Below are 22,009 nucleotides of genomic sequence, written 5' to 3' on the forward strand. Positions count from 1 at the left end.
CCAGCTTGCATCCCCCAAAATAATACTGCTTTTTGGGGTTCTGGGGCTGTTTTTTTTGGCTGGAAAAGGTTCTGTGCTCACAGTCACAAATGCCAGCCAAGGAACTTGGGGAGCAACAGAATTGTACCTCTGGGCATGAACAGAGTGCCAATCCTCAAAAAACAAACGTACACAATAGGAGTGGAAGTCCTAATCGGAGGAGCCCCACTAAAACAGCCACATCTATTAAATTCAATGGGTCCAACATTGGGCACCACCCTTAGGTTTAGGAAGATGTCATTGGGAACCTACCCCTGAGCCACCCAACATGTGAATCTCACTGAGACACTGTATTTACTAAATCTTTTGGCATTTTCACTCCCCCACCTGGGTCCATTTCTGCTTCCCCAGCCCAAAGACAAATAAAGGCTTTTATACAGATAAATACATATACATTTTTAATAAGGAACCAGCTCAAAAATAACAAAAGGCAGCAAAAACTTCATGGAGTTTCATAGTAAGAAAATGTTCTGTAAAAGGCCTTCGTCTTAGAATAAATAGGATAGGAGTGAATACAAAGATCTATATTTCAAAAGAGAATTAAAACCCGGTTCCGTAAGATGGCCCAGAGGGCAGTTTTTGTCCTTCACAATGTCTGAGGCACCTGCGATAGGAGAAAAACCCAGGGTCTCTCTGAAAGTAAAAGGGTAATTTGTTGTGTGTGTGTGCACATTAAAAGTCACACCAATATGGAATGTCAGAAGTTCCACTGCTCTTGCTGCTCAAAAGGCCAGTTTTAGCAGAGGAGGGAGAAGGGAAAAGAGAAGGCACTTCACAAGGCAAAGCAGAGCCAGGGACCCCCGCCCTCAAAGGACATCGACGTGGCATCATTGCTCGCAGCCTCTGCAGCAAGCTGATGACTCTTCTCTCACTCCCAGCATTGCTACCTCCACCACAGCCATCAGAGGCAGAGCAACGTGGCAGAATCGGGGCCCAGCATCCTTCCAGTGAGGAAGGCACCCTGGAAATTCCGAGAGGGAGATGTGCGACAGGTAAGCCCATTTCAAATTTGCAAGGTGGGCTGTGAAGGCAGGGCACTGCCAGGCACCTCCTGCAAGGGAAGTGTGTGTTTCCTGGGGCAGCTGCGCCGCAATATCCCTCCAAGCTAGAAAGCGGACGAGGCGAGGCAAGCATATCAAAGAAACACCGTTGACACCACACAAGACAGGAAAAAAAGGCAAGAGACAGGAAGGAGCCTCTTTCTTTCTGGACAGCTGTCTCCCTCTTCCCCACTCCAGGATTCCAGGTTCTTAAGCTGTGATCTGAACCCAGGAAAAACTCCCTCCCTCCCTCCCCTTTCAGGGACCCCAAGTGCTGAGGGGGTAGATGGAGGTGGAGGGAGGGAGAAGAGGATCTGCGCAGCCCCAGCTGACCCCTACCTTCCCTATCCCATAAAATGCCCCAAGCAAACATCCAAACACATCCAGGACTGGGATCTCATGATGCACCACGGGGGCAAAGTAGCTTCCTCTTTGGTCCACAAGGGTCCTTCCGTGGCCTTCACCCCCGACCAGAGAAGCACAAGATGCTCGGCTCAGAACTGGACCCAGCTGGTGGAGCTCTGCTGAGCCTGACCGGAGGCAGACCTAGAAGGAGAAAGAAGAGGCGCTCCCTTCAGCAAGGAGTGGATCTGCAGGGGCCCAGGGCCTGCACTGCACTGGGGACAGAGAGGGTCCCTTCCCCCTGAACATCTGGACGTAACCTCTGGCCACCACATAGTGGATGGCATGAGGGGGCAATGGAGTTTCACTGCTTCTCCAAGAATAAGAGGATCTCCCCACCACTGGGACTTGAACGTCATGAAACTGGCACCCCTCGGGTCCCATCAACAGATAATAATAATAATAATAATAATAATAATGGAAGGAGTTTTCCCCCTGCAACTCTCCATCTACCCAGGCTGGGGGGGGGGGCGGGCGGGATGGATATCCAAGATAGATGAGGGTTGCAGAGGAAAAGCAATAATAATAATAATAATAATAATAATTTATTATTTATTATTTATACCCCGCCCATCTGGCTGGGTTTCCCCAGCCACTCTGGGCGGCTTCCAACAGAACACTAAAATACAATAACCTATAAAACATTAAAAGCTTCCCTAAACAGGGCTGCCTTCAGATGTCTTCTAAAAGTTTGGTAGTTATTTTTCTCTTTGACATCTGGTGGGAGGATGTTCCACAGGGTGGGTGCCACTACCAAGAAGGCCCTCTGCCTGGTTCCCTGTAACTTGGCTTCTCGGAGCGAGGGAACCGCCAGAAGGCCCTCGGAGCTGGACCTCAGTGTCCGGGCTGAACGATGGGGGTGGAGACGCTCTTTCAGGTGCGTCAGATTAGGGAGTTTTCCGGATAAAAGGTGGGGTGGGTGGAAGGGGACACATTTCAACTTCTGCAACCCACATGTGACTCTCACCCAGAAGCTTTGGTGAAGTCTCCCCAGATGTCTGCAGCTGCTTCTGTTGAATTTGAAGCCTGCGGAGGCGGCCACGGGATGGAGACGTCTGCTGATAAACAGGATACAGGGAGGGAGAGACAGAGAGAGATAACCGTTCGTCACTTGGGTTTATATTTCGCAGCCCCTTCCTGGCCAGTCCTTTAGGAGCCCCTGGGACCTGGTGGAGAGGAAGACCCCATAAAGGCAGGCAGCTGAGACAATGCTGGCGGGGCGTGGAGTTTAACCTGAGCAGCTTCCTCTGCTCTGAAGCTTGCCTGCCCCGAGAAAAACTTAAGAGTCCAGCGACGCAAGGCTGGGAAATCACTTGCCGATAACCACAAGCAAGCCTGGCTTGGGGAAAGCTAGCTCTGAAGCAGGACGGCTGTGCGCTGCCGTAAGGGACTTTCCACTTTGCGAGTGAGATCAGCAGGAAACACAGACCTGCCTCTACAGCAGACGGAAGCTGCTCCCCGGTCAGGGAGGCCTTTCCTCCAGGAGGGGGTGGGATGAGGCTGGGGCCCCCAGAGCCTGTTGCTCGGGGCCTGCTGGCCGAGGAGGAGCCGTCCTTCTTCTTCACGTTCTGAAAGGAGATTGAACTGCATGGTCAGTCACTCAAAGGGGCAAAGGGCATTCCCCAGCCCACAGCTGCGGCTCTGCATGGGTAGCAATCCCAGCTGAAAGGAGGGGAAGGCCTCTTCCATCTGCAAGCAACCTGCTGCTCCAGCCAGGCCTGGGCTGAGATGACTTGCCTTTGTCTCATCTCCTTGCCACACTGACAACACAGTGGACACACCTGCGCAAGACACAAGAGCAAAAAGACTCCCCCCCCCACCTTTTACCTTGTATAATGTTGTTCATTTCTAAAAAGCCATTATCATGTGGTCAAGTGATATGGAGGCAGAAACAGGGCACAGAAGAAGAAGAAGAGTTTGGATTTGATATCCCGCCTTTCACTCCCCTTCAGGAGTCTCAAAGCGGCTAACATTCTTCTTTCCCTTCCTCCCCCACGACAAACACTCTGTGAGGTGAGTGGGGCTGAGAAACTTCAAAGAAGTGTGACTGGCCCAAGGTCACCTAGCAGCTGCATGTGGAGGAGCGGAAACGCGAACCCGGTTCCCCAGATTATGAGACTACTGCTCTTAACCACTACACCACACTGGCTCTCACCACAGGGGTATGATGCTGGGGTGTGTGTGTGTGTGTGTCTATGTCTCAAAAGAAATCCCTTTGGGATGAGGGAGGGTATAATGTGCTGATGATCAGATTAAGGTAAAGGTAAAGGGACCCCTGACTGTTAGGTCCAGTCATGACTGACTCTGGGGTTGCGGCGCTCATCTCGCTTTATTGGCCAAGGGAGCCGGCGTACGGCTTCCGGGTCATGTAGCCAGCATGACTAAGCCGCTTCTGGCGAACCAGAGCAGCGCACGGAAATGCCGTTTACCTTCCCGCTGGAGCGGTACCTATTTATCTACTTGCACTTTGACGTGCTTTCAAACTGCTAGGTTGGCAGGAGCAGGGTCCGAGCAACAGGAGCTCACTCTGTCGTGGGGATTCGAACCGCCGACCTTCTGATCGGCAAGCCCTAGGCTCTGTGGTTTAACCCACAGCACCACCCGCATACCTCGAGGATTGGATTAGTTCCCACCATTTGGGGTCAGAAAGGAACTTTCTTCCAGGTCCTACAGGCTATTAACTCTGGATGGTGTCCCTTGGTAACCCATGGCTTGACTTGCTGATTTGAGCCACTTGTTAGCATTTGCTTTGCGACTCCTTTTCCGCAGCCCATCCTCCACCCCCTCTGCCACAGCCGGACAAGCCCAGAGAGGTCCCTCCTCCTCACCGCAATGTTGAGCTTGATTGTCTGCCCTTCCTTGAAGCCCAGGTCCAGTTTGGGGCCCTGGTCTGGATTCAGGGCCTGCTTGGCCAGCTCACTCTGCTGTTTGACCCACCTGTTGAGAGAATAAATTGGGGTGGGGTGTCACGAGGCAGCAGAGCAAAAAGCATAAGGTGCTGGCAGGGGGCGATGTAAGGAAAGGGGCTATGTTGCACCCAGCACCCAAGCCCATGAAAGCAAGCACCTTCTCTTTCAGAAGAAATCTGTCGCAGCCACAAAGGCAGCACCCGAAACCCTGTGTTTGATTTCAATTGGTGGGAGGGGAGTCTGCAGGGAGTCATTGGGGGACAGGGGGCAGGCTGGTGTGGAGGACTCCCTGGTCCTGAATAGGGTAACTGTGCCCCTGAAGGACCAGGTGCGCAGCCTGGGAGTCATTTTGGACTCCCAGCTGTCCATGGAGACGCAGGTCAATTCTGTATCCAGGGCAGCTGTCTACCAACTCCACCTGGTACACAGGCTGAGACCCTACCTGCCCGCGGACTGTCTCGCCAGAGTGGTGCATGCTCTAGTCATCTCCCACTTGGACTACTGCAATGCGCTCTACGCGGGGCTACCTTTGAAGGTGACTCGGAAACTACAACTAATCCAGAATGCGGCAGCTAGACTGGTGACTGGGGGCGGCCGCCGGGACCACTTAACACCGGTCTTGAAAGACCTACATTGGCTCCCAGTACGTTTCCGAGCACAATTCAAAGTGCTGGTGTTGACCTTTAAAGCCCTAAACGGCCTCGGCCCAGTATACCTGAAGGCGCGTCTCCACCCCCATCATTCTGCCCGGGCGCTGAGGTCCAGCGCCGAGGGCCTTCTGGCGGTTCCCTCATTGCGAGAAGCAAAGCTACAGGGAACCAGGCAGAGGGCCTTCTCGGTAGTGGCACCCGCCCTGTGGAACACCCTCCCACCAGATGTCAAAGCGATAAATAACTACCTGACATTCAGAAGAATGTCAGGGAAGTTTTTAATCTGTGATATTTTACTGTATTTTTTGTTTCTATGGAAGCCGCCCAGAGTGGCTGGGGAAACCCAGCCAGATGGGCGGGGTACAAATAATAAATTATTGTTGTTGTTGTTGTTGTTATTATTATTATTATTATTATTATTGCTGCTTTTCCCCTGCAACCCTCATCTATCTTGGATATCCATCCCGCCTGCCCCCCCAGCCTGGGTAGATGGAGAGTTGCAGGGGGGGAACTCCTTCCAGCTGCTGCTCCTCTACAAGTTCCCCCCCGCTTCCATCCTCAGAATCAGCCCCCTCCCCGGTTCCCTTGGCTCGCCTGCTGAAATCCTCCACTTTGTCAGGGGTTTACCAGAATGCAGGCTCCTTCAGCAAAGCAGACACCAGGGCTACAGAGAGCGAAAGGGGACTGCAAGTCATGACAGAATCTGCAATCGGCAGCTGCCCCAAACCCCACTTACTTTCTTTCCTTCACTTCTCACAGTGCTGCTTTCACAGGGGGAGGGGTTGAGGTTTTTGTTTTGTTTTGCATCAGTAGAGCTAGGAAGGGGCATTCGAAGGAACCCCAGGAGGCAAAAGGTAGCTTGCACCAGCTCAGAAGAATTAGCTCGGCTTGCATGGAAAGGCGCCTTGCTCTTCCAAGGCTCCACCCGGTGTAGCAAAGACTCCACCCGCTCCCCCTGGGCTGGGGAAGGTCTGGACACCCAGGCGCTCTGCAAAGCGGGAGGCAGATGCTCACTTGAAATGGTCCTGCAGAGCCACGTTGAAGTCGAAGGCATCACCTCGGTCAACAAAGCCGACTCCAATGAAGGCCCGGCGCCCTGCAAGAGAAGCCATGCTCATTCTGTCGGCAGCAGAGCTTTCATTGTGGCACACCAAGGAAGTGCCGAGAGGCCCCGGCTGCCCACAGAGTGCAGAGGGAGCCAGGCAGTCCTGGGAGCAGAGGAAGGGCAGCACCTACAAGAGGGGCAGCTCAGTGGCACCAGGAGTGGCTGTGACAGCAAGCTGGGCAGAGGCAAAAGGCCCACATGGGGCCTCACTGGCACCAAGGACTGAAGCCAACTTCCCAGGGACAAAACCACACCAAAGCAGAAGGGCCTCACACACACCATGGCAGGTGCAAGGACAGTGCTCTCTCCTATCGTTGGACCCGACTAGCAGCCCACTGTTAGCCAACCCAAACAAGGCAAAAAGCAGGAAGCGATCTGAGGGCAGGGGGGGGGGGGCGGTGACCAAAAAGCAGCAGCCAAGCTGTGCCGGCGCCAGGAGGGCCAGAAAAAGAGCATGCTGAGGAAATGGGTGCAGAGGGTCCTCTTCCCAAAAGCCCCCCAAGTCCTGGCAAATCCTAGCTTGCTGCAAGAAGGAAGCTTTGGGTTTTAAGGGAAAGAGGAAGGGGGGGGGCTTGCAGGGGCTGCCTTAGGATCATTCCAGGAGATGCACAAGAGGGGAACTGATTCCCGCTCCCCTGCGTGCCTAGGAGGACACGATCCGAACCTCCGCCTCCATACCGTTCCCGTCCTCAATGCGGATGACAAAGTATCGGCTGGAATCCGTCACACCTTCCACAGTAATGCTGGGGAATTGGTCCACAGGAGCCTGGGCAAAAAGTTCTCCTGGAAGGGGGGACAGTGAGGATATGAAACCAGCTGTTCAGCTTCTCCCTCCCACCCCACCAAAGATACTTTGGGTGCCATGAGTACATCCCATAGTTAGCAGATTGTGTTACTTCTCTTCATACTTGTGCATTTTGGTTCTGTGAAAGTGACCCCCCCCCAACGCAATGGGTGTGTGACATTGATGCAAATATTCTGAATCAGTTCTCATTCGTGTCCTTCAAAATTCTTTGAATTGGAAGCTCAAGTTCACAAATAAGTTGGGGGGGGGAGGACTCTACAGTTTAAGATGTGCCCTTTCTCCCTTCCGGAAAATTGACTACTGGACTCCTGGGCACTGCGAGCAAGTCAAGGGAAGCTTGCTAGGGTTCACCACCACCACCATGAATGTAGAGTTTGCCCAAGATTAGCACACTTCCACACCCTGCAATTGCTCCCCTTCGGGTGTGGCAGTGAGGGCTGGGATTCAGGGTAGCTTGACAGACCCATAAAAGAACCCAATTCTGGCATCCTATGGACAATCAACCGGGCTAAAAAGGATTGCCCTGAACCACAGTCACTGTGTCTCCTTTTGCCTGAGACTTAACTAAGGCCTAAACCGAGTTCTGGGCTAGGAAAAGCTTCCTCCCTCCAACAATGGACGCCTCACTCCCCATTACCTGAGTTCTTGTCCTCCAACTTGATGTAGGCCACGTTCCCTTTGGCCGTTATGCGCATGCGTCCGCTCCACGCTGGCTGGTCCAGCTGCCACTCCGCAGCTCTAGCACCAGGGAGAGAAGACAGCGCCGCTGTTCAGGGCTAAAAGTCACCCAACAGAATCAAAAGCGTTGGAAGGGGCCCCCGGAACACCAGCTTCCCAACCCCTCCCCTCTTTCTGCAGTGCAGAAAACTCACAGCTGCAACACACACAAACACATCGTGCTTCAGAGCAAATTCCTCTTTCATGCCATGTTTGTTAAAGGAGTAGGCTGGGCGCTGTGGATTAAACCACAGAGCCTAGGACTTGGCGATCAGAAGGCCGGCAGATCGAATCCCCGCGATGACGGGGTGAGCTCCCATTGCTCAGTCCTTGCTCCTGCCAACCTAGCAGTTCAAAAGCACGTCAAAGTGAAAGTAGATAAATAGGGACCGCTCTGGCGGGAAGGTAAACGGCGTTTCCGTGCGCTGCTCTGGTTCCCCAGAAGCGGCTTAGTCATGCTGGCCACATGACCGTACGCCGGCTCCCTTGGTCAATACAGCGAGATGAGCGCCGCCACCCCAGAGTCGGCCATGACTGGACCTAATGGTCAGGGGTCCCTTTACCTTTACTAAGCACCCTTATCCAAAAAAACCCCAACACCCCTGCCATGTTCCTCCTTCGCTGCCACCCTTTCAAAACTCCCCTTTTAACATGGTGGTACCACTGTACGCCCCTTCAGACTCCCCAGCAGCCCGAACTGAGCCTTGAGCCCTGACCCGCAGGGACACCATTGGTTTGAAAGTGGGGGGAGGGGAGAGAGTCCGAGGCGGGGAAAGGAGGGCACTCTGCACATGCCCCGGGGCTCCCCGGCTCACCTGTAGCCCCGGTTAGAGGCGCGCGGCGGCACTTTGTAGACGTGGACCTCCGGCTTGACGCAGAGCACCGACTCGTACTCCTCGCCCTCCGCCATCTCGACCGCCTACTCCACGGAACCCGGAAACGCGGCGCCTCTCCGCCCACGGAGGCGCATGCGCGGACGCAAGCGAACCGGAAGCGTCCGGCACCCTTCTTTTGCGTCACTTCCTGCGGGGGGGCTGTTCCGGCTCCAAGACTTCCTGCCTCTTGTGTCGAAGGCGAAGACGGCAGCGAAATAAAACCTCGCCGGCCAAGGCAGCGGTGTCCCCTCAAAGGCCTTTCTGGCTCCGCGGCCCCTGCTTCGCCTCCGTTAGCTCGGGGAATGGCCCTCGCCTCCCGCCGTCAGGCTGAGGAGGGCGCATAGACTTGCGAAAAAGTAGAGCGGTGCTCGCTTAGATTTCAATGGAAGCTTCCGGGTTCTTCGGGCCTTTTGAACGTTGTGGTTCCGAGGGGCTGCCCGGTGGAAAGCAGGCAAAATCCACGGCACTGAAGCGCCGTCTCCCCACCTTCGCAGTAGGCAACCGGAAACGTGGGACCCCAGCCTTCTTCCACGCTTAGGACTCCGAATCCAGGAATTGGGGAGGGCCACTCTACACTTTCTTATATCTACGCGGGCCGGGTGGGAAATGTTTTGTTTCTCCATGGTGGAAGCATAGGGCTAGAAGGGACACAAAAGGGAGAGAGAGAGAGAGAGAATGGTTTTCGCTGTATCCCGACGCGGCTGTTCCCCCTGGTGGCCGGGAAGGGCGTCGGCAGCCGCGTCTCCGCTGAGCCGACAGCTCAACTTTCGGGAGGCGGGCTGAGAACTATTTTAAAGGACCCGGTTCGAGCTATGGCCCCTTTTCCGGGGGAGGTGAGGGTCCAGGGCTGGAGCCAGCATTGCACGGTGGGGCAAAAGAAAATCCAGTTCATCTATCCTAAGGGTGGAGACATAGCTGTCAGCGTTTCCCTTTTTTAAAGGGAAATTCCCTTATTCCGAATAGGATTCCTCGCGAGAAAAGTGGACAGCTATGGGTGGGGAGCGGGGGCTTGACCCGGCTGCAACTGAGCAGGAACGAGGGATCGGCGGGCAGTGGGGTCGCACCCGGTGCTGGAGCAGGGCGAGCGTCCCCCTAGCTGATTCTTATCAAATGACTTGAAAAATAAGTGTCAGAACTTTGAACACCCAGCGCAGAACGTCTTGCTTCCGCCTGCAAAATGACATTTTTGGATCTGGAAAAGGTTCGGAAAAGGCCTGCTCGAGAGATAGAGAGTAGCGATCCAGCAAGCGGAGTGGCCGTTCAAAGGCGTCTGGAATAGGCAGGAAGCCAGCAGTGCTTTTTCCACTGGGTGACTCCAGGATCTGGTATGCGGAAGATCCATTCCCCATAAGTCCTAATGCGGGTTGCCTAATGCAGGGGAATCCCCACGCCCACCTCTTGCCAACATAGCCCAGGTAGACTTCTGTCTCCTCCCCCGCCCCGTCCTCCATACTGTTTTGCAACCAGAAGCAACAACCACCCCCCCAACGCTGCCCTTCAGTCCTACAGGAGAGCATCTTCATCCATAAAAGCTGGCCCACGTCAAAGGGGTAGACAACCCCCCACGCCAAAACCCAATTTGATTCTAGGCTGCATTAACAGAGGTGTAGCGTTCAGATCAAGGACCACACTATTCTGCCTTGGTTAGACCACACCTGGAGACCTGTGTCTAGTTCTGGCCACTGCAGTTTAGGAAGGCTATTGACTAACTGGAACATGTAAAGAAAGAGGGCAACCAAGATGGTCAAGGTTCTGGAAGCCAAGCCTTACGTGGAATAGTTGAGAGAAATGGGTATGTTTAGCTGGGAAAAGAGGAGACTAAAAGGAAACATAGAAGAGGGAACAAGCTTGTTTTCTCCTGCTCCGGAGGCAAGAACCCAAACCAATGGCTTCAAAGTTACAAGAAAGGAGATTCTACATAAACTGCATCAGGAAGAGCTTTCTGACACTAAGTGCTGTTTGACAGTGGAATGACTTCCCTTGGAAGGTGGTGGGAGTCTGCTTCATTGGAGGTTTTCAATCAGGGACTGGGTGGATGCTTTAGTTGAGATTCCTGCATTGCAAGGTGTGGGTTTAGGTGAGCCTTGGGGTCCCTTCCAACTCCACAATTTGATCATTCTATGCCTGGGACTCGGGTGGCGCTGTGGGTAAAACCTCAGCGCCTAGGACTTGCCGATCGCATGGTCGGCGGTTCGAATCCCCGCGGCGGGGTGCGCTCCCGTCGTTTGGTCCCAGCGCCTGCCAACCTAGCAGTATGAAAGCACCCCCGGGTAGATAAATAGGGACCGCTTACCAGCGGGAAGGTAAACGGCGTTTCCGTGTGCTGCGCTGGCTCGCCAGATGCAGCTTGTCACGCTGGCCACGTGACCCAGAAGTGTCTCCGGACAGCGCTGGCTCCCGGCCTATAGAGTGAAATGAGCGCACAACCCTAGAGTCTGGCAAGACTGGCCCGTACGGGCAGGGGTACCTTTACCTTTACCTTTATGCCTGGGAAATGCATGCAAGCACACCAAGAGGAAATAAGAATAAATGAGGCCACATACTTAAAAGTTAACGCATTTATTTAAAATACATTTATAAAATGTTTTGTCTGCATATGTAGGATGGCTGTGGGCTCGTGAAGCCTCTTTGCTTGCCATGTGGGAACACATGCACACACCCTAAGAAGTGCCCCCCCCCCTTTCTAACACACACACACACTCCCCCCACCCCCAGAAGAGGGCCTTCAACTTATTCCAACACTGATTCCTGGAGAAGACCGTAGCTCCATTGTCCATGCCAGAGAAGCCCCCCAATGGTAGACAGTGAAAAGGGTGCCACCTCCCTGCCCGCAGGATGGAAGCACCCCCCCCCCTTTGACCATGGTGCAGCTGGTGGCACAGCAGTAACCGCCTTTCTTCTTGGTGGGGTTTGGGCCCTCCTCCTAGGAGCAACTTGCAAGAAGGTAAGTACAGCTCCGGGGGAGATGGGGGAGACTTAATCCTAAGTGGAAGAAAGGAGGCAGCCATAGAAGAGCAGTTGGGTGGAGCAGCAGCAGCAGCAGCAGCACTTCCGGCAAGGCAACCAATCCCAAAGCAGAGTTAAGGAAAGTCATGGTGATGCCAGGCAGTTATTGCTCACATATCTCTCCCTACTCTTGGGCAGGAGGGATAACGTTTTCTCTCCCACCTCCCTTGCTACACCCGGAAAGAAAGCGTCAGGGCCATATTACAAAAGCCATTCAAGGGTCAGGTCCTGCAGAAATGTCAAGCTCTCCCAAGGCCCAGCGCTCCTGAGGACGACGAGACTATCTTGCTGCCAGTGCTTGGGCAAAGCGGCGCAGAGCTGCCCATGAGGCTGAAGGATGCCACTGGAGGAACCAAATGGAGGAAGGGAGCAAATTCAACACAGCAATGGTCCATCGTGTCTTTCACTTTTTATACACAGGTAGTTTTATTGTTATTATTACTCTTTTGACCAGTTATTTATTCTGCAATGTTTTTGTACACGTCTCGGGTTGATGTACAAACAGACACCTTTCCCCACAACTCCCACCCCCTCCCAAAGTAGGCAAAAGTTCCGCTTCCGTTCCAGCACAAGAGGAGGCGTCGCTGCGGTGCGCTGGGCACTTGGCCCAAAACCAGTCAAGCAGCTCCCGCCTACCCCCACATCCCACCCAGGACATCCTCCAAAACCAGACAGTAAAACCAAAAAAGAGAGAGAGAGAGAGAGAGAAAGGCAGACTCTGGAAACACAGTGAAGCAAGCAGGCCCACAGTCACTCAGAGAGGGGGGTGCTGGGGGAGCCCCTCCCCAATATGGCTACTAGAGAGGACGGGGGAGGCCCAACCGCTTTGGCCCTCAGGAGCACCTACAATGCAGCAGACCTGGGCCAGCATGCATGGAGCTGCTGGCTACACGCCAGGGCCTCAGGTGGACTGGGCCCAACCAGGGGCTTCTTGTTGCTTGAGGAAAACCCAACTGATTCTGTCTGAGTTAGAAAAGCAACACAGAAGAAGCTGCTTGCCATCCTGAGTCTTACTCGGCGTCGTCTGAAAACACATTTCTGCACCCAGCAAGAAGTGCAGCAGCTGAGCCCGACACCCTCCCACTTTGCAAGGGAAGGCAATCCATTCCCTGCCCCGCATGGCAGCTATTGCTTGTGCCCAGCTCCTTTGCCCCCTGGTGGCAAACTGACCCGGGACAGGACCGGAAGCACACCTGGAGCAACAAGGCCATGATCCTGGCCCACGGCTCACAGCTCGCCTGCCACGGCTTCAGACTCCGGCCAGCACAAGCATCGCTGGGCCACGGGGCTTCCCCCTATCCCTTTTCATGGCCTCAGCAGAGGACAACAGCAGCAGGGAAACTAAACTAGTCTAAGGCCGGGGAAGCTCATCGCCCCAGTGGCAAAAAGCACCTGCCCACCCTCCGCCTGGAAGCAGCACAAGCAGTAGAGGGAGGCACTGGCCACGGCCCCTCCACCCTCCAGGCCAGGGGTGCAGGCCAAGACGAGTCACCCCAAGCCAGAGGCCTCGCCGCAGACGGCTGAGAGCCCTTTCCATCTGCTTCGCAGCAGCAGCAGCAGCGGATAGGGGAAGCCGGGCATGCGAAAACCTCTCCCCGCTACTATCTGAAGCGCCTCAAAATCCATTTCGCTTCTCTTCGAACTATGCCAACTCCCGCTTCTGAGATAAACAAGCCAAAACCGCGAACACACCCGCCCCTTCGTCACTGGCGTCTTCTTCCCCTCCGGTTCCCAGAAAGCAAACCAATGCAGTTCTGCACACGCCTCCCGCCGAGCCTAGCTCCTCGCTCCTCAAGCAACCTGGACAGACATGCACATTCCCAGAAGCAGAATGCCGCCCGGCCCTTCTGCCATCCCGCCCGGAGACGCAAACGTTTATTATTACTATTATTGCTGGTGCTGGCTTTTGGCAGGCCTGGCTGTGTGGGCAAGCCCAGCAACCCGGAGGAGCCTGCCCTGCCCTGCCGTGCCCCCGCCCCCTCAGTATGCCAATCCCAGTGGGGGAAGCGGCAGGCGGGGGTCACAGTGCCAGGGGCAGAAGGGCACAGGAGGCAGAGCAAAGGGGGGGGGAGGAGGAGGAGATCACAGTGCAAGTCACCCGGGTAGTTTCCCCCTGCTCAGGTTCGTGTGTCCACTGCCGCCACCGCGCAGCCCAGGGTGGGGGAGGTGCCCGCTCGAGCGCCGCCAAGTTGGCCGGACGGCCATTCCTATCTGCGCTGCTTGAAGCCCTGTGAGCCGTCGGGGCCCAGTGGCTGCCGGATCACATTGCTGGGCTGCCGGGCCTCCTCCGGCTGGGAGATTCTTGTGGGCCTGTCAAGAGAAAGAGCAGGGAGGCAGCCTTAAGAGGACGGCAACGCGGCGCAGCGCTCCAGAGACTCACACAGAGGGGACGCCCAGCATGGCCAAGCAAGGGGTCTGCAGGCAACATGAAACAGGCGATTCCCCGGGGGGGGGGGGGCACGGGCTCAGGACAGTTCCCTTTCTGAGGGGGCTGGGTTCAGGGGACGCAACCTCCCACCTTCTGGCTAGAAAGGAGAGCAGGCACAATCTAGGCTCCTCATCTGTCCCCAGTAGGGCTGGCTTGGGACTGTCAAACTAAGCCTGCTGCTAGCCGCTCGGGTGCCTGGTGTGGGGGCGTGTCCTGCAGCTGGGGGCAGGATGAACCTCTCCACCGCTTCCCCCTCAGCTGAAGGGCACCTGAGGGAGAGGCAGTAGGCAGACGCAAGTCCCACACTGACATTTCAGGCCGCGTGGAACCTGCAGGTGCCTAAGCCACCACGTCACTCCTAAAGTTTTGTGAACACCCCCTTTTTAAAGAAAACTCATTTTGCCACCCTCCCAATCAGTGACGACACCTGGTGCGGGGCGCACCCCCTTCCTCCACCACTGCCTGCTGCACTTGGGGGGGCAGAGGGGGCACCCCAAGAGCTGATTTCTCTCTCACAACACAAGCAGCTGGAACAGGACAACAGCTGAGCCCCTGGTGGGTCCCCATTCCTGGCTAGCACATGACACATGCCTGCTTGCTGGGGCCGAAGAGCTCAGCTCAAGGCAAAAAAAGGGGCCAGCCAATGAGCCCCCACCTCCTCCTGAGCCCCAGTTCCACCGGGGCCTTGCCCCACCCAGAGGGGGAACTCCAGCTTGTCTGGGCCTCTTGCGGTAGGAGATCAGGGCCCCGCTGTTGCTGCTGCAGCCCTGCACCTGTCAAGGATGGGCTTGTCCTGTTCCTCCTCTGGGCTGGCGCTGCCCAGGATCCGCTTCCGGGCTTCGGCGTATTCGGCCTCCCTCTGTGCCAACGTCTTCACCGGGAGGGCTGGCCGGCTGGCAGAGTTGGGGTTGCTGAGCACCCCGTTGCTTGTAGGCCTCTTTAAGATCCGGATCTGCGGAGGCGGCCCCGAGGGAAGGCTGTCGTCCTGGATCACAATGGGCACTTTAGGCGGGGACTTGGATTTCCTGCTGCTGAGAGGGAGAGAGCGGAGGGGGAAATAAGGGGTCCCGCTCTTTGCAGAGGGGCTGAGGACCCTCACCTGGCCGGAAACAGACACATGCAAAGCACAAGTTACAGAAAACACACCTCAGATTATGTTTATAGTCAAGGAACCGTCAGCATGCAATAAAACCCACCAGGCCTCCCCGCTCTGGGTTCCTCTACCACTCCCACTGCAGAAGGTTCAATTCCCCTTCCCGCAAACACCAACACTCCTGCAAGAAACAGTCAAGGAGCTTAGGCAGCAGCCCTGGACTCCAGCCCTCATCTCCTGGCAGCTGGATCAGCAGAGCCCAAGTGAGACTAGCTGGGAGAGCAGAACCAAGCAGCATTCATCTGGGAGAGCTCACTCGGTAGAGCATGAGGCTCTTCGTCTCAGTGTTGTGGGCTCGAGCCCCACAATGGGCAAAATGTGGGTTCCTGCATTGCAGGGGGTTGGACTAGATAACCTCTGTGGTGCCTTCCAACCCAATGATTCTATGTTTTCCCTGTTCAGCATTCACAGACACACTCAGCACTTTCCCTCCCGCCAAAGCCACCTCGCGGCCAGAAGTGGCCTCTCTGGAATCAGCGGAAAATGAAGTCACTACCGACCTACAAGCAGATGCTTTGGGCAGCTCTTATTCCTACTTTTGAAGGAAGTGAAACACAACCCCATCTCTCCACTGACCCCCACAAGGTCCCAGCAAGAGCCAAGCCCAGAGGATGAAGCGTCCTCACCTTTCCTTCTGGGTGATCTTCAGCTTTTTTTCTAGCCGCCTGTCTATTTCCTGCAAGGCAACAAAACGGGGCAGGGTTCAAATCTCACGTAGTGCATTTCAGAGTCACAAGTGAAGCGGGGTCCCCATTGGCCTCCCCGAACCAGGGTGAACCCTCTGTGGCTGCCCTGCTGCTCCCAGGGGAACCTAATGATGCTCCTGTGGCATCGCAAAGATCAACTGGGTCCAGCCTCTTTGCATAATTAAAGTCTGGCAGTCACTTCCACAAGAGGGAGAGATAGTCACTAACTTGGATGGGTTTGGAAGAGGATCAGGCAAATTCATGGAGAAGAGAATGCTCTGGTCTTCGAATCCTGGTTGAGGGATTTTCCTAATGGGCACCTGCTTCGCCAATGTAAAAACAAGATGCTGGACTAAATGGGCAATTGGCCTGATCCACCTACAGTGCTCTTCTTATGCTCTTATGTCAGGGAGGAGGATAGGAGTAGGCATCCGATGGTTATCTGGAGGGCCACAGATGTTCCCTATCTGGGGGGGGGGGGCGAAAAAAGGTACATGAGGATTGTGGAGGAAGGGCAGAGCCTCCCCTTTGCCAGGCACTGTCCTGACATCAGATCTGCCTGTAACTATTCCTGCCAACCGCTCTTGGCGGGTGCTCGGCCACTGAGCTGTGCAGAAAATGGGTTAAAATTAGTGTCCGACTTTCAGCCTGGCCAAATGAAGCAGCTGACAGAGAAGTCTATTTTTATGGGTGCAGCAAACACCCCAGGGTGCAAGGGTGGCACACGGCAAATGCATCACCTGGGTGCCTGTACCTCCCAGGCAGACCCACAAGGAAACCAGTGGGTGGGGTGGGTGCTAGCTGTCTTGGGCCCAAAGCAGAGAGTGAGCACCTCCGGCTAAAAAAATTATCAGGGGGAGGGGAGACTCCCCCAAGCAAAACAAGAGACCCACAAGGCTCCTTGCAACGACCCAACTGCAACAATCCTACTTGTAGGGGGTACCCCTTAAAAAGATACCCACCTCCTCCTACGAGGATGAGAACACCTGTCCTGGATTGCTTGGAGGGGGGGAAACCCCTCACCGTGCCATGTGCTAACTCTTTATGGTTCAAAAATTAACTCATCCACCAGACTTTGGACTAGGAGACAAGTTCTGTTGAACAGAGCTATTAAATTAGAGCCTCTCCATTGCGAAAGAGACAGCCAGAGTGTGAACAGACACTGAGGCACGGGTGCAGATGGCCCCTGGCCTCTCTCCCCAAAAGGAAGCCACAAAGCCCACATTTGAACAACAGCGCTGCTCACACGGGAGCGATGGGGGGATAGCTTCCTGGTCCAGCCATCCCACCCCAGCTGGCCAAACAAGTGCCTCCAGGCAGCCCAAAAAAGGAGAACAAAACTATCACCCCACTGCCCAGAACAGCCCCCTGATTCAGCGGCTGTCATTAATCGAGGAGTAAAAAAGGCCCCTATCTGTCCTGGCTTTCTCAGACACTTCTCACAAGCCTGCTTTTAAACCTCTTCCAAACAACTACCAGGCAGTATGTGGGTGGGTGGGGGATAACCCACAACTCCCACTCCTCAGTTCCTCACTTCTCTTCTCTTCCCTCCACCTCTTCAGAAAGGCTGAGGAAGTGTGGGTGCTGCAGGGCCAGCTCTGGGGGGCCCTGGAAGAAAGTGGCTGCTTGTCTGGCCCGCAGGAGCTGAACCGCACATAGCAACAGTTCTTCCTTCTGAGCCAAGGGGGGTTGCCAGGATGCTAGCCAGATAGCAGAGCAAGGGTGCATTCTGTGGGAGCTCTCCAAATCTACCACCCTGAAAACTGTAGTGAAGGCTTCACCCCTTCTCGCCAAATTCGACAGACAGAAACCGCCCGCGTTTCCTCAACGGCTTCCCGCCCTCAATTTAAATATGCAAAACAGCACAGTGCCATCTCTCAGCAAGCCTGGCCCACAGCCCCATCAGCTGCTGCAAGGTCCTGGATACTATAAAAGCAAGGGAAATGCCTGGAGGTTGGAGAGGCAGAGATGGAGGAAATCGACTCCCGAGGGAGACCAGGAAGCACCCCAAGACAAAGGGCAGCACGCAGGCCTTCAGGTCTCTGCCACCCAGAACGCAGGGTGCAAGACTGAGCAATGATATGCCCTGGCACCCTCACACACATATATGGCCAGCCACCAAGGCCACACTCAAATCTGGTGGTCAATTGGAGGATGTGGGCAGGCTGCTTGGATGAGTGAAGTCAACCACTCGTCTCCTTGACTCTTGCCCATCTTAGCTCATGAAAGCAAGCCAGGCTGGGCTGGGCAATGAGCTCCATGGAGTGGTGAATGCTTCCCTCTGTGAAGGAGTCTTCCTGGACCCCCTTAGTGGTTATTAAACCACCTCTTAATAAACCATCTTTGGACTCGGCCATTATGGCCAACTATCACCCCATTCCAAATTTTCCATTCCTGGGTAGTCACAGAACAGCTCCAGTGGTGTGGGGGTGAGTGTTTGGACCCTTGGGCACTCACTTGTAGGGTGTCTCAGGGCTCCATCCTCTCCCCCATGCTTTTTAGCATCTATATGAAGCTGCTGGGACATCTATATGGTTTGGGCAGGGTGTTCACCAGTATGTGGATGATACTCAGCTTCACCTCTCATTTAAATCGGAACCAGTGAAGGTGATGAATGTCCTGCGTGAGCATCTCAAGGCAGTTAACGGATTGAGGTTGAATCCTGACAAGTCAGAAGTACTGTTTCTAGGGGACAGGAGGCAGGCAGGTGTGGGGGCTCCCTGATCCTGAATGGGCTAACTGTGCCCTTAAAGGACCAGGTGAAAGTTAATTCTGTGTCCAGGATGGCTACAAGTTCCATCTGGTATGCTAGCTGAGACTACCTGCCTGCCCGCTATCTTGTCAGAGTTCATGCTCTGATCATCTTCTGCTGGGATCAGTGCAGTGCACTACCTTTGAAGATGACTCAAAAACTACAACTAATCCAGAATGCGGCATCTAGACTAGTGACCAGTAGCAGCAGCCGGGATTATATAACACCAGTCCTAAAGGATCTACATTGGCTCCCAGCATGTTTCCAAGCACAATTCAAACTGTTGGTGCTGAACTTTACAGCCCTAAATGGCCTTAGCCCTTTATCCACCTCCAACATTCAGCCTGCATATTGAGATCCAGCTCTGAGGCTCTTCTGGCAGTTCCCTCACTGCGAGAAGTGAAATGGCCTTCTTGGTAGTGGCAACCACCTGTGGAATGCCCTCCCCACCTGATGTCAAACATATAAACAACTACCGGTATATGACTTTTAGCAGACATCTGAAGGGAAGTTCTTAATGTTTGATGTTTTCTCGTGTTTTTGTATTTTGCTGGAAACCGACCAGAGTGGCTGGGGCAACCCAGTCCAATAGGCAGCATATAAATAATAACATTGCTATTATTATTATTATTATTATTATTATTCTAAAACTCTAAAACTGCCTAGAAGGCAGAGGGCAAAACTGTGATAGACCTTTGCTGTAGCCTCTGACAAGGTACTCGGGGCTGCCAGAGGCAAAACCAAAACAGATCACAGTTGTCACTACCTCTTGGGCAAATGAATGGTCCAAAGGAACTGCATGCAGCACCAGTGGGAACCAAGAAAAGAGTGACAACTGTGTTTAACCGGGGTCTACGGGGACGCGGGTGGCGCTGTGGGTAAAAGCCTCAGCATCTAGGGCTTGCCGATCGAAAGGTCGGCGGTTCGAATCCCCGCGGCGGGGTGCGCTCCCGTCGTTCGGTCCCAGCGCCTGCCAACCTAGCAGTTCGAAAGCACTCCCAGGTGCAAGTAGATAAATAGGGACCGCTTACTAGCGGGAAGGTAAACGGCGTTTCCGTGTGCGGCTCTGGCTCGCCAGAGCAGCGATGTCACGCTGGCCACGTGACCCGGAAGTGTCTCCGGACAGCGCTGGCCCCCGGCCTCTTGAGTGAGATGGGCGCACAACCCTAGAGTCTGTCAAGACTGGCCCGTACGGGCAGGGGTACCTTTACCTTTACATTGCTGACCAATGGCTAGAACCTAGGTGAGCAGACCTGCTGTCTACTGGTTGGACACTTAAGAAATTCCTGGGATTCTTCCAGGAAAAGCTCTTCCAGGGAAGAGGGGCCTGCTCAGAGTCTGCTGATAGGAAGCAAGTTGACCGACTCCAGGCTGCTCTGTGGTTAAGGGACCTGGAGCCTACAAGCTCCTGCTGTGTCCATGCAACGCTGTCATGCAACGCAGACAGCCTCTCAAATCCAGGCCATACAACCACCCTGCCTCTCTACACTCCTCGTCCCTATTACAGTGGTACCTTGGGTTAAGAACTTAATTCGTTCCGGAGGTCCGTTCTTAACCTGAAACTGTTCTTAACCTGAGGTAACCTGGGGCCTGCTGCTGCCGCCAGAGCACAATTTCTGTTCTCATCCTGAAGCAAAGTTCTTAACCCGAGGTACTATTTCTGGGTAAGCGGAGTCTGCAACCTGAAGTGTCTGTAACCCGAGGTACCACTGTATTGAGATCCCTGCCTTGGTGGTGTCTGAGGGCAGAGCTTCCTGGAAATATTCTCAAAGTCACTTACTAGTCCTAAGCCTTCACTTGCCTCCAAATGAGGCATCATGCAACCATCACTAGCAGCACAATCCTACTACACATTGTTTACTCGGAGATAAGCCCACGGTGCTCAGCAAGGCTCGCTCCCAGGCTCTGGAGGCCAAGCACTGGCAACCTTCTCCTCCACAAACCTGGCTGCAAGGAAGCAAAGCACTCACCAGGGGCTGGGCCTTGGCTCCACGGTGGAGCCCCCGCTTTACATGTAGAAGATCCCCAGAGACGTGGAGCTGCCCCTTGCAGCCCCAGGAGAGGAGTCCCAGCTGGGCCAGCAAGCGAAAGAGCCTGGTCCGGCCCAAGGCGTCTCCCTCTGTTGTTCGAGGGGCGACGCGGGGCCACCTGCAGCCCCTCCGAGGCCGGGGTCCCCTCTTCCCTCGGCCCCAACGAGCAGGGCGAATGCGGGGAGATGCAGGGAGCCTTTTCACCCTGAAGTGCCAACCACCCCTCTTTCGGGTGGGCCACGCAGGGGAGGGAGAGGCGTCCCAGCCCCAAATCGCGCCCCTCCTTGCAAAAGAGGAACGGGAGGGGAAGGTCCCCCACCCACCCACGCGGAGATCGGAGCCCCGGGACACCTCCTCGGCAGCTCCCCTAGACCGCCCCTTCGGAGAGCTTGAGGGGGGGGGTCCGCGCAGGGAGCACGTGGTCCGGGGGAAATGGGGCGCGGCCCCTTTAAGAGGCCTAGCAGGCGCGGCGGAGCCCAAGGCGCCTCACCGCCAGCCATGAGAGGCCGAGCCCAGTCGCTCTTCCCGCGGGCCCCCCTGCTGTTGGCGGCCTCCCCCGCCGCCCCCGGTCCGGGCTCGGGCTCACCCCGCTGTCGGCCGCTTCCTCCCAGCTCTCGGCGACCTCCTCATCTTCCATTGTAATTCCCCTCCGCCGCCAGCCCGCCCAACGCGCATGCGCGCGACGCTCCCCGCACTGGCGGCGGCGGCGCAGCTGCTCTCTCGGCTGCCAAAGCTCCGCTGTTCACTTCGGCACGCGCACGCGCGGCTCTGCTTCTCTTGGCGCATGCGCGTTTCTGGCGGTTCCCGTTCCCTTTACCGAAGCAAAGGGTTTTTCCCTGCGCGTGCGTGGGCAGCGCGGCTCTCCCCTATGGAATACCCATTTGCGAGATTCCCGGATGGATAAGGCACATGCGCATTCGCCCCAGCCCATGACAGGCGCGTACAAATCTCAGGTTGTAGTCGCCGCGCATGCGCAACTTTCCGGCTGGCTGGTCTTTAGCGCATGCGCAAAGAAAGATGTGTTATTACCCGGGAATATAGTACCGTATGTGCTGTATTGTATCACCTTGCCAACAAAGGTCCGTATAGTTAAAGACATGGTTTTCCCAGTAGTGATGTATGGAAGTGAGAGCTGAACCATAAAGAAGGCTGATCGCCGAAAAATTGATGCTTTTGAATTCTGGTGCTGGAGGAGACTCTTGAGAGTCCCATGGACTGTAAAAAGATCAAACCTCTCCATTCTGAAGGAAATCAGCCGTGAGTGCTCCCTGGAAGGACAGATCCTGAAGCTGAGGCTCCAATACTTTGGCCACCTCATGAGAAGAGAAGACTCCCTGGAAAAGACCCTGATGTTGGGAAAGATGGAGGGCACAAGGAGAAGGGGACGAGAGAGGACAAGATGGTTGGACAGT

The 22,009-nt window shown here is 55.0% G+C and overlaps 2 protein-coding genes across 6 annotated transcripts; both read right to left on the reverse strand.

Annotated features, from left to right (window-relative positions):
- Positions 1–409: 409 nt before the first annotated feature.
- NECAP2 (NECAP endocytosis associated 2) lies at positions 410–9,036 on the reverse strand. Of its 4 annotated transcripts, none has more exons than XM_083454305.1 (8): positions 8,483–9,036; positions 7,588–7,688; positions 6,824–6,928; positions 6,055–6,136; positions 4,310–4,418; positions 2,911–3,049; positions 2,449–2,536; positions 410–1,625 (listed from the first exon to the last, which is right to left on the reverse strand). In XM_083454305.1, the coding sequence occupies exons 1-8, from the start codon at positions 8,575–8,577 to the stop codon at positions 1,574–1,576; spliced, it is 771 nt and encodes a 256-aa protein (XP_083310431.1). In that variant the 5' UTR covers positions 8,578–9,036; the 3' UTR covers positions 410–1,573. The 4 variants fall into 4 exon arrangements, with proteins under 4 accessions (XP_083310431.1, XP_083310430.1, XP_083310433.1 ...); XM_083454304.1 differs by having other exon boundaries at positions 2,449–2,539; positions 8,483–8,858; XM_083454307.1 differs by having other exon boundaries at positions 7,588–7,726; positions 8,483–8,668.
- A 2,049-nt stretch (positions 9,037–11,085) lies between these two features.
- On the reverse strand, positions 11,086–21,536 carry SZRD1 (SUZ RNA binding domain containing 1). Of its 2 annotated transcripts, none has more exons than XR_014514554.1 (4): positions 21,184–21,473; positions 15,756–15,805; positions 14,632–15,004; positions 11,086–14,520 (listed from the first exon to the last, which is right to left on the reverse strand). XR_014514554.1 is itself a non-coding variant. In XM_083454388.1 (4 exons), the coding sequence occupies exons 1-4, from the start codon at positions 21,232–21,234 to the stop codon at positions 13,756–13,758; spliced, it is 459 nt and encodes a 152-aa protein (XP_083310514.1). In that variant the 5' UTR covers positions 21,235–21,536; the 3' UTR covers positions 11,086–13,755. The 2 variants fall into 2 exon arrangements, 1 of the variants encoding a protein (XP_083310514.1); XM_083454388.1 differs by having other exon boundaries at positions 11,086–13,858; positions 14,750–15,004; positions 21,184–21,536.
- Between the last annotated feature and the right edge of the window lie 473 nt (positions 21,537–22,009).

This window comes from Podarcis tiliguerta (assembly GCF_965153285.1).
Source record: "Podarcis tiliguerta genome assembly, chromosome: 8".
NCBI lineage: Eukaryota > Metazoa > Chordata > Lepidosauria > Squamata > Lacertidae > Podarcis > Podarcis tiliguerta.

What these genes read in the sequence shown, in the direction of transcription:
- SZRD1 (XM_083454388.1), bottom strand. Translation starts at nt 21,234, where the DNA reads ATGGAAGATGAGGAGGTCGCCGAGAGCTGGGAGGAAGCGGCCGACAGC. An exon ending in AGGAAGCGGCCGACAGCGGG is followed by an intron (nt 15,806 to 21,183) that starts GTGAGCCCGAGC and finishes GTTGCCTTGCAG; the next exon opens with GAAATAGACAGGCGGCTAGA. An exon ending in AAGATCACCCAGAAGGAAAG is followed by an intron (nt 15,005 to 15,755) that starts GTGAGGACGCTT and finishes CCCTCTCAGCAG; the next exon opens with CAGGAAATCCAAGTCCCCGC.
- NECAP2 (XM_083454304.1), bottom strand. Translation starts at nt 8,577, where the DNA reads ATGGCGGAGGGCGAGGAGTACGAGTCGGTGCTCTGCGTCAAGCCGGAG. An exon ending in GCCTCTAACCGGGGCTACAG is followed by an intron (nt 7,689 to 8,482) that starts GTGAGCCGGGGA and finishes CCCTGGTGCTAG; the next exon opens with AGCTGCGGAGTGGCAGCTGG. An exon ending in GCTCTGCAGGACCATTTCAA is followed by an intron (nt 4,419 to 6,054) that starts GTGAGCATCTGC and finishes TTCTCTCAACAG; the next exon opens with GTGGGTCAAACAGCAGAGTG.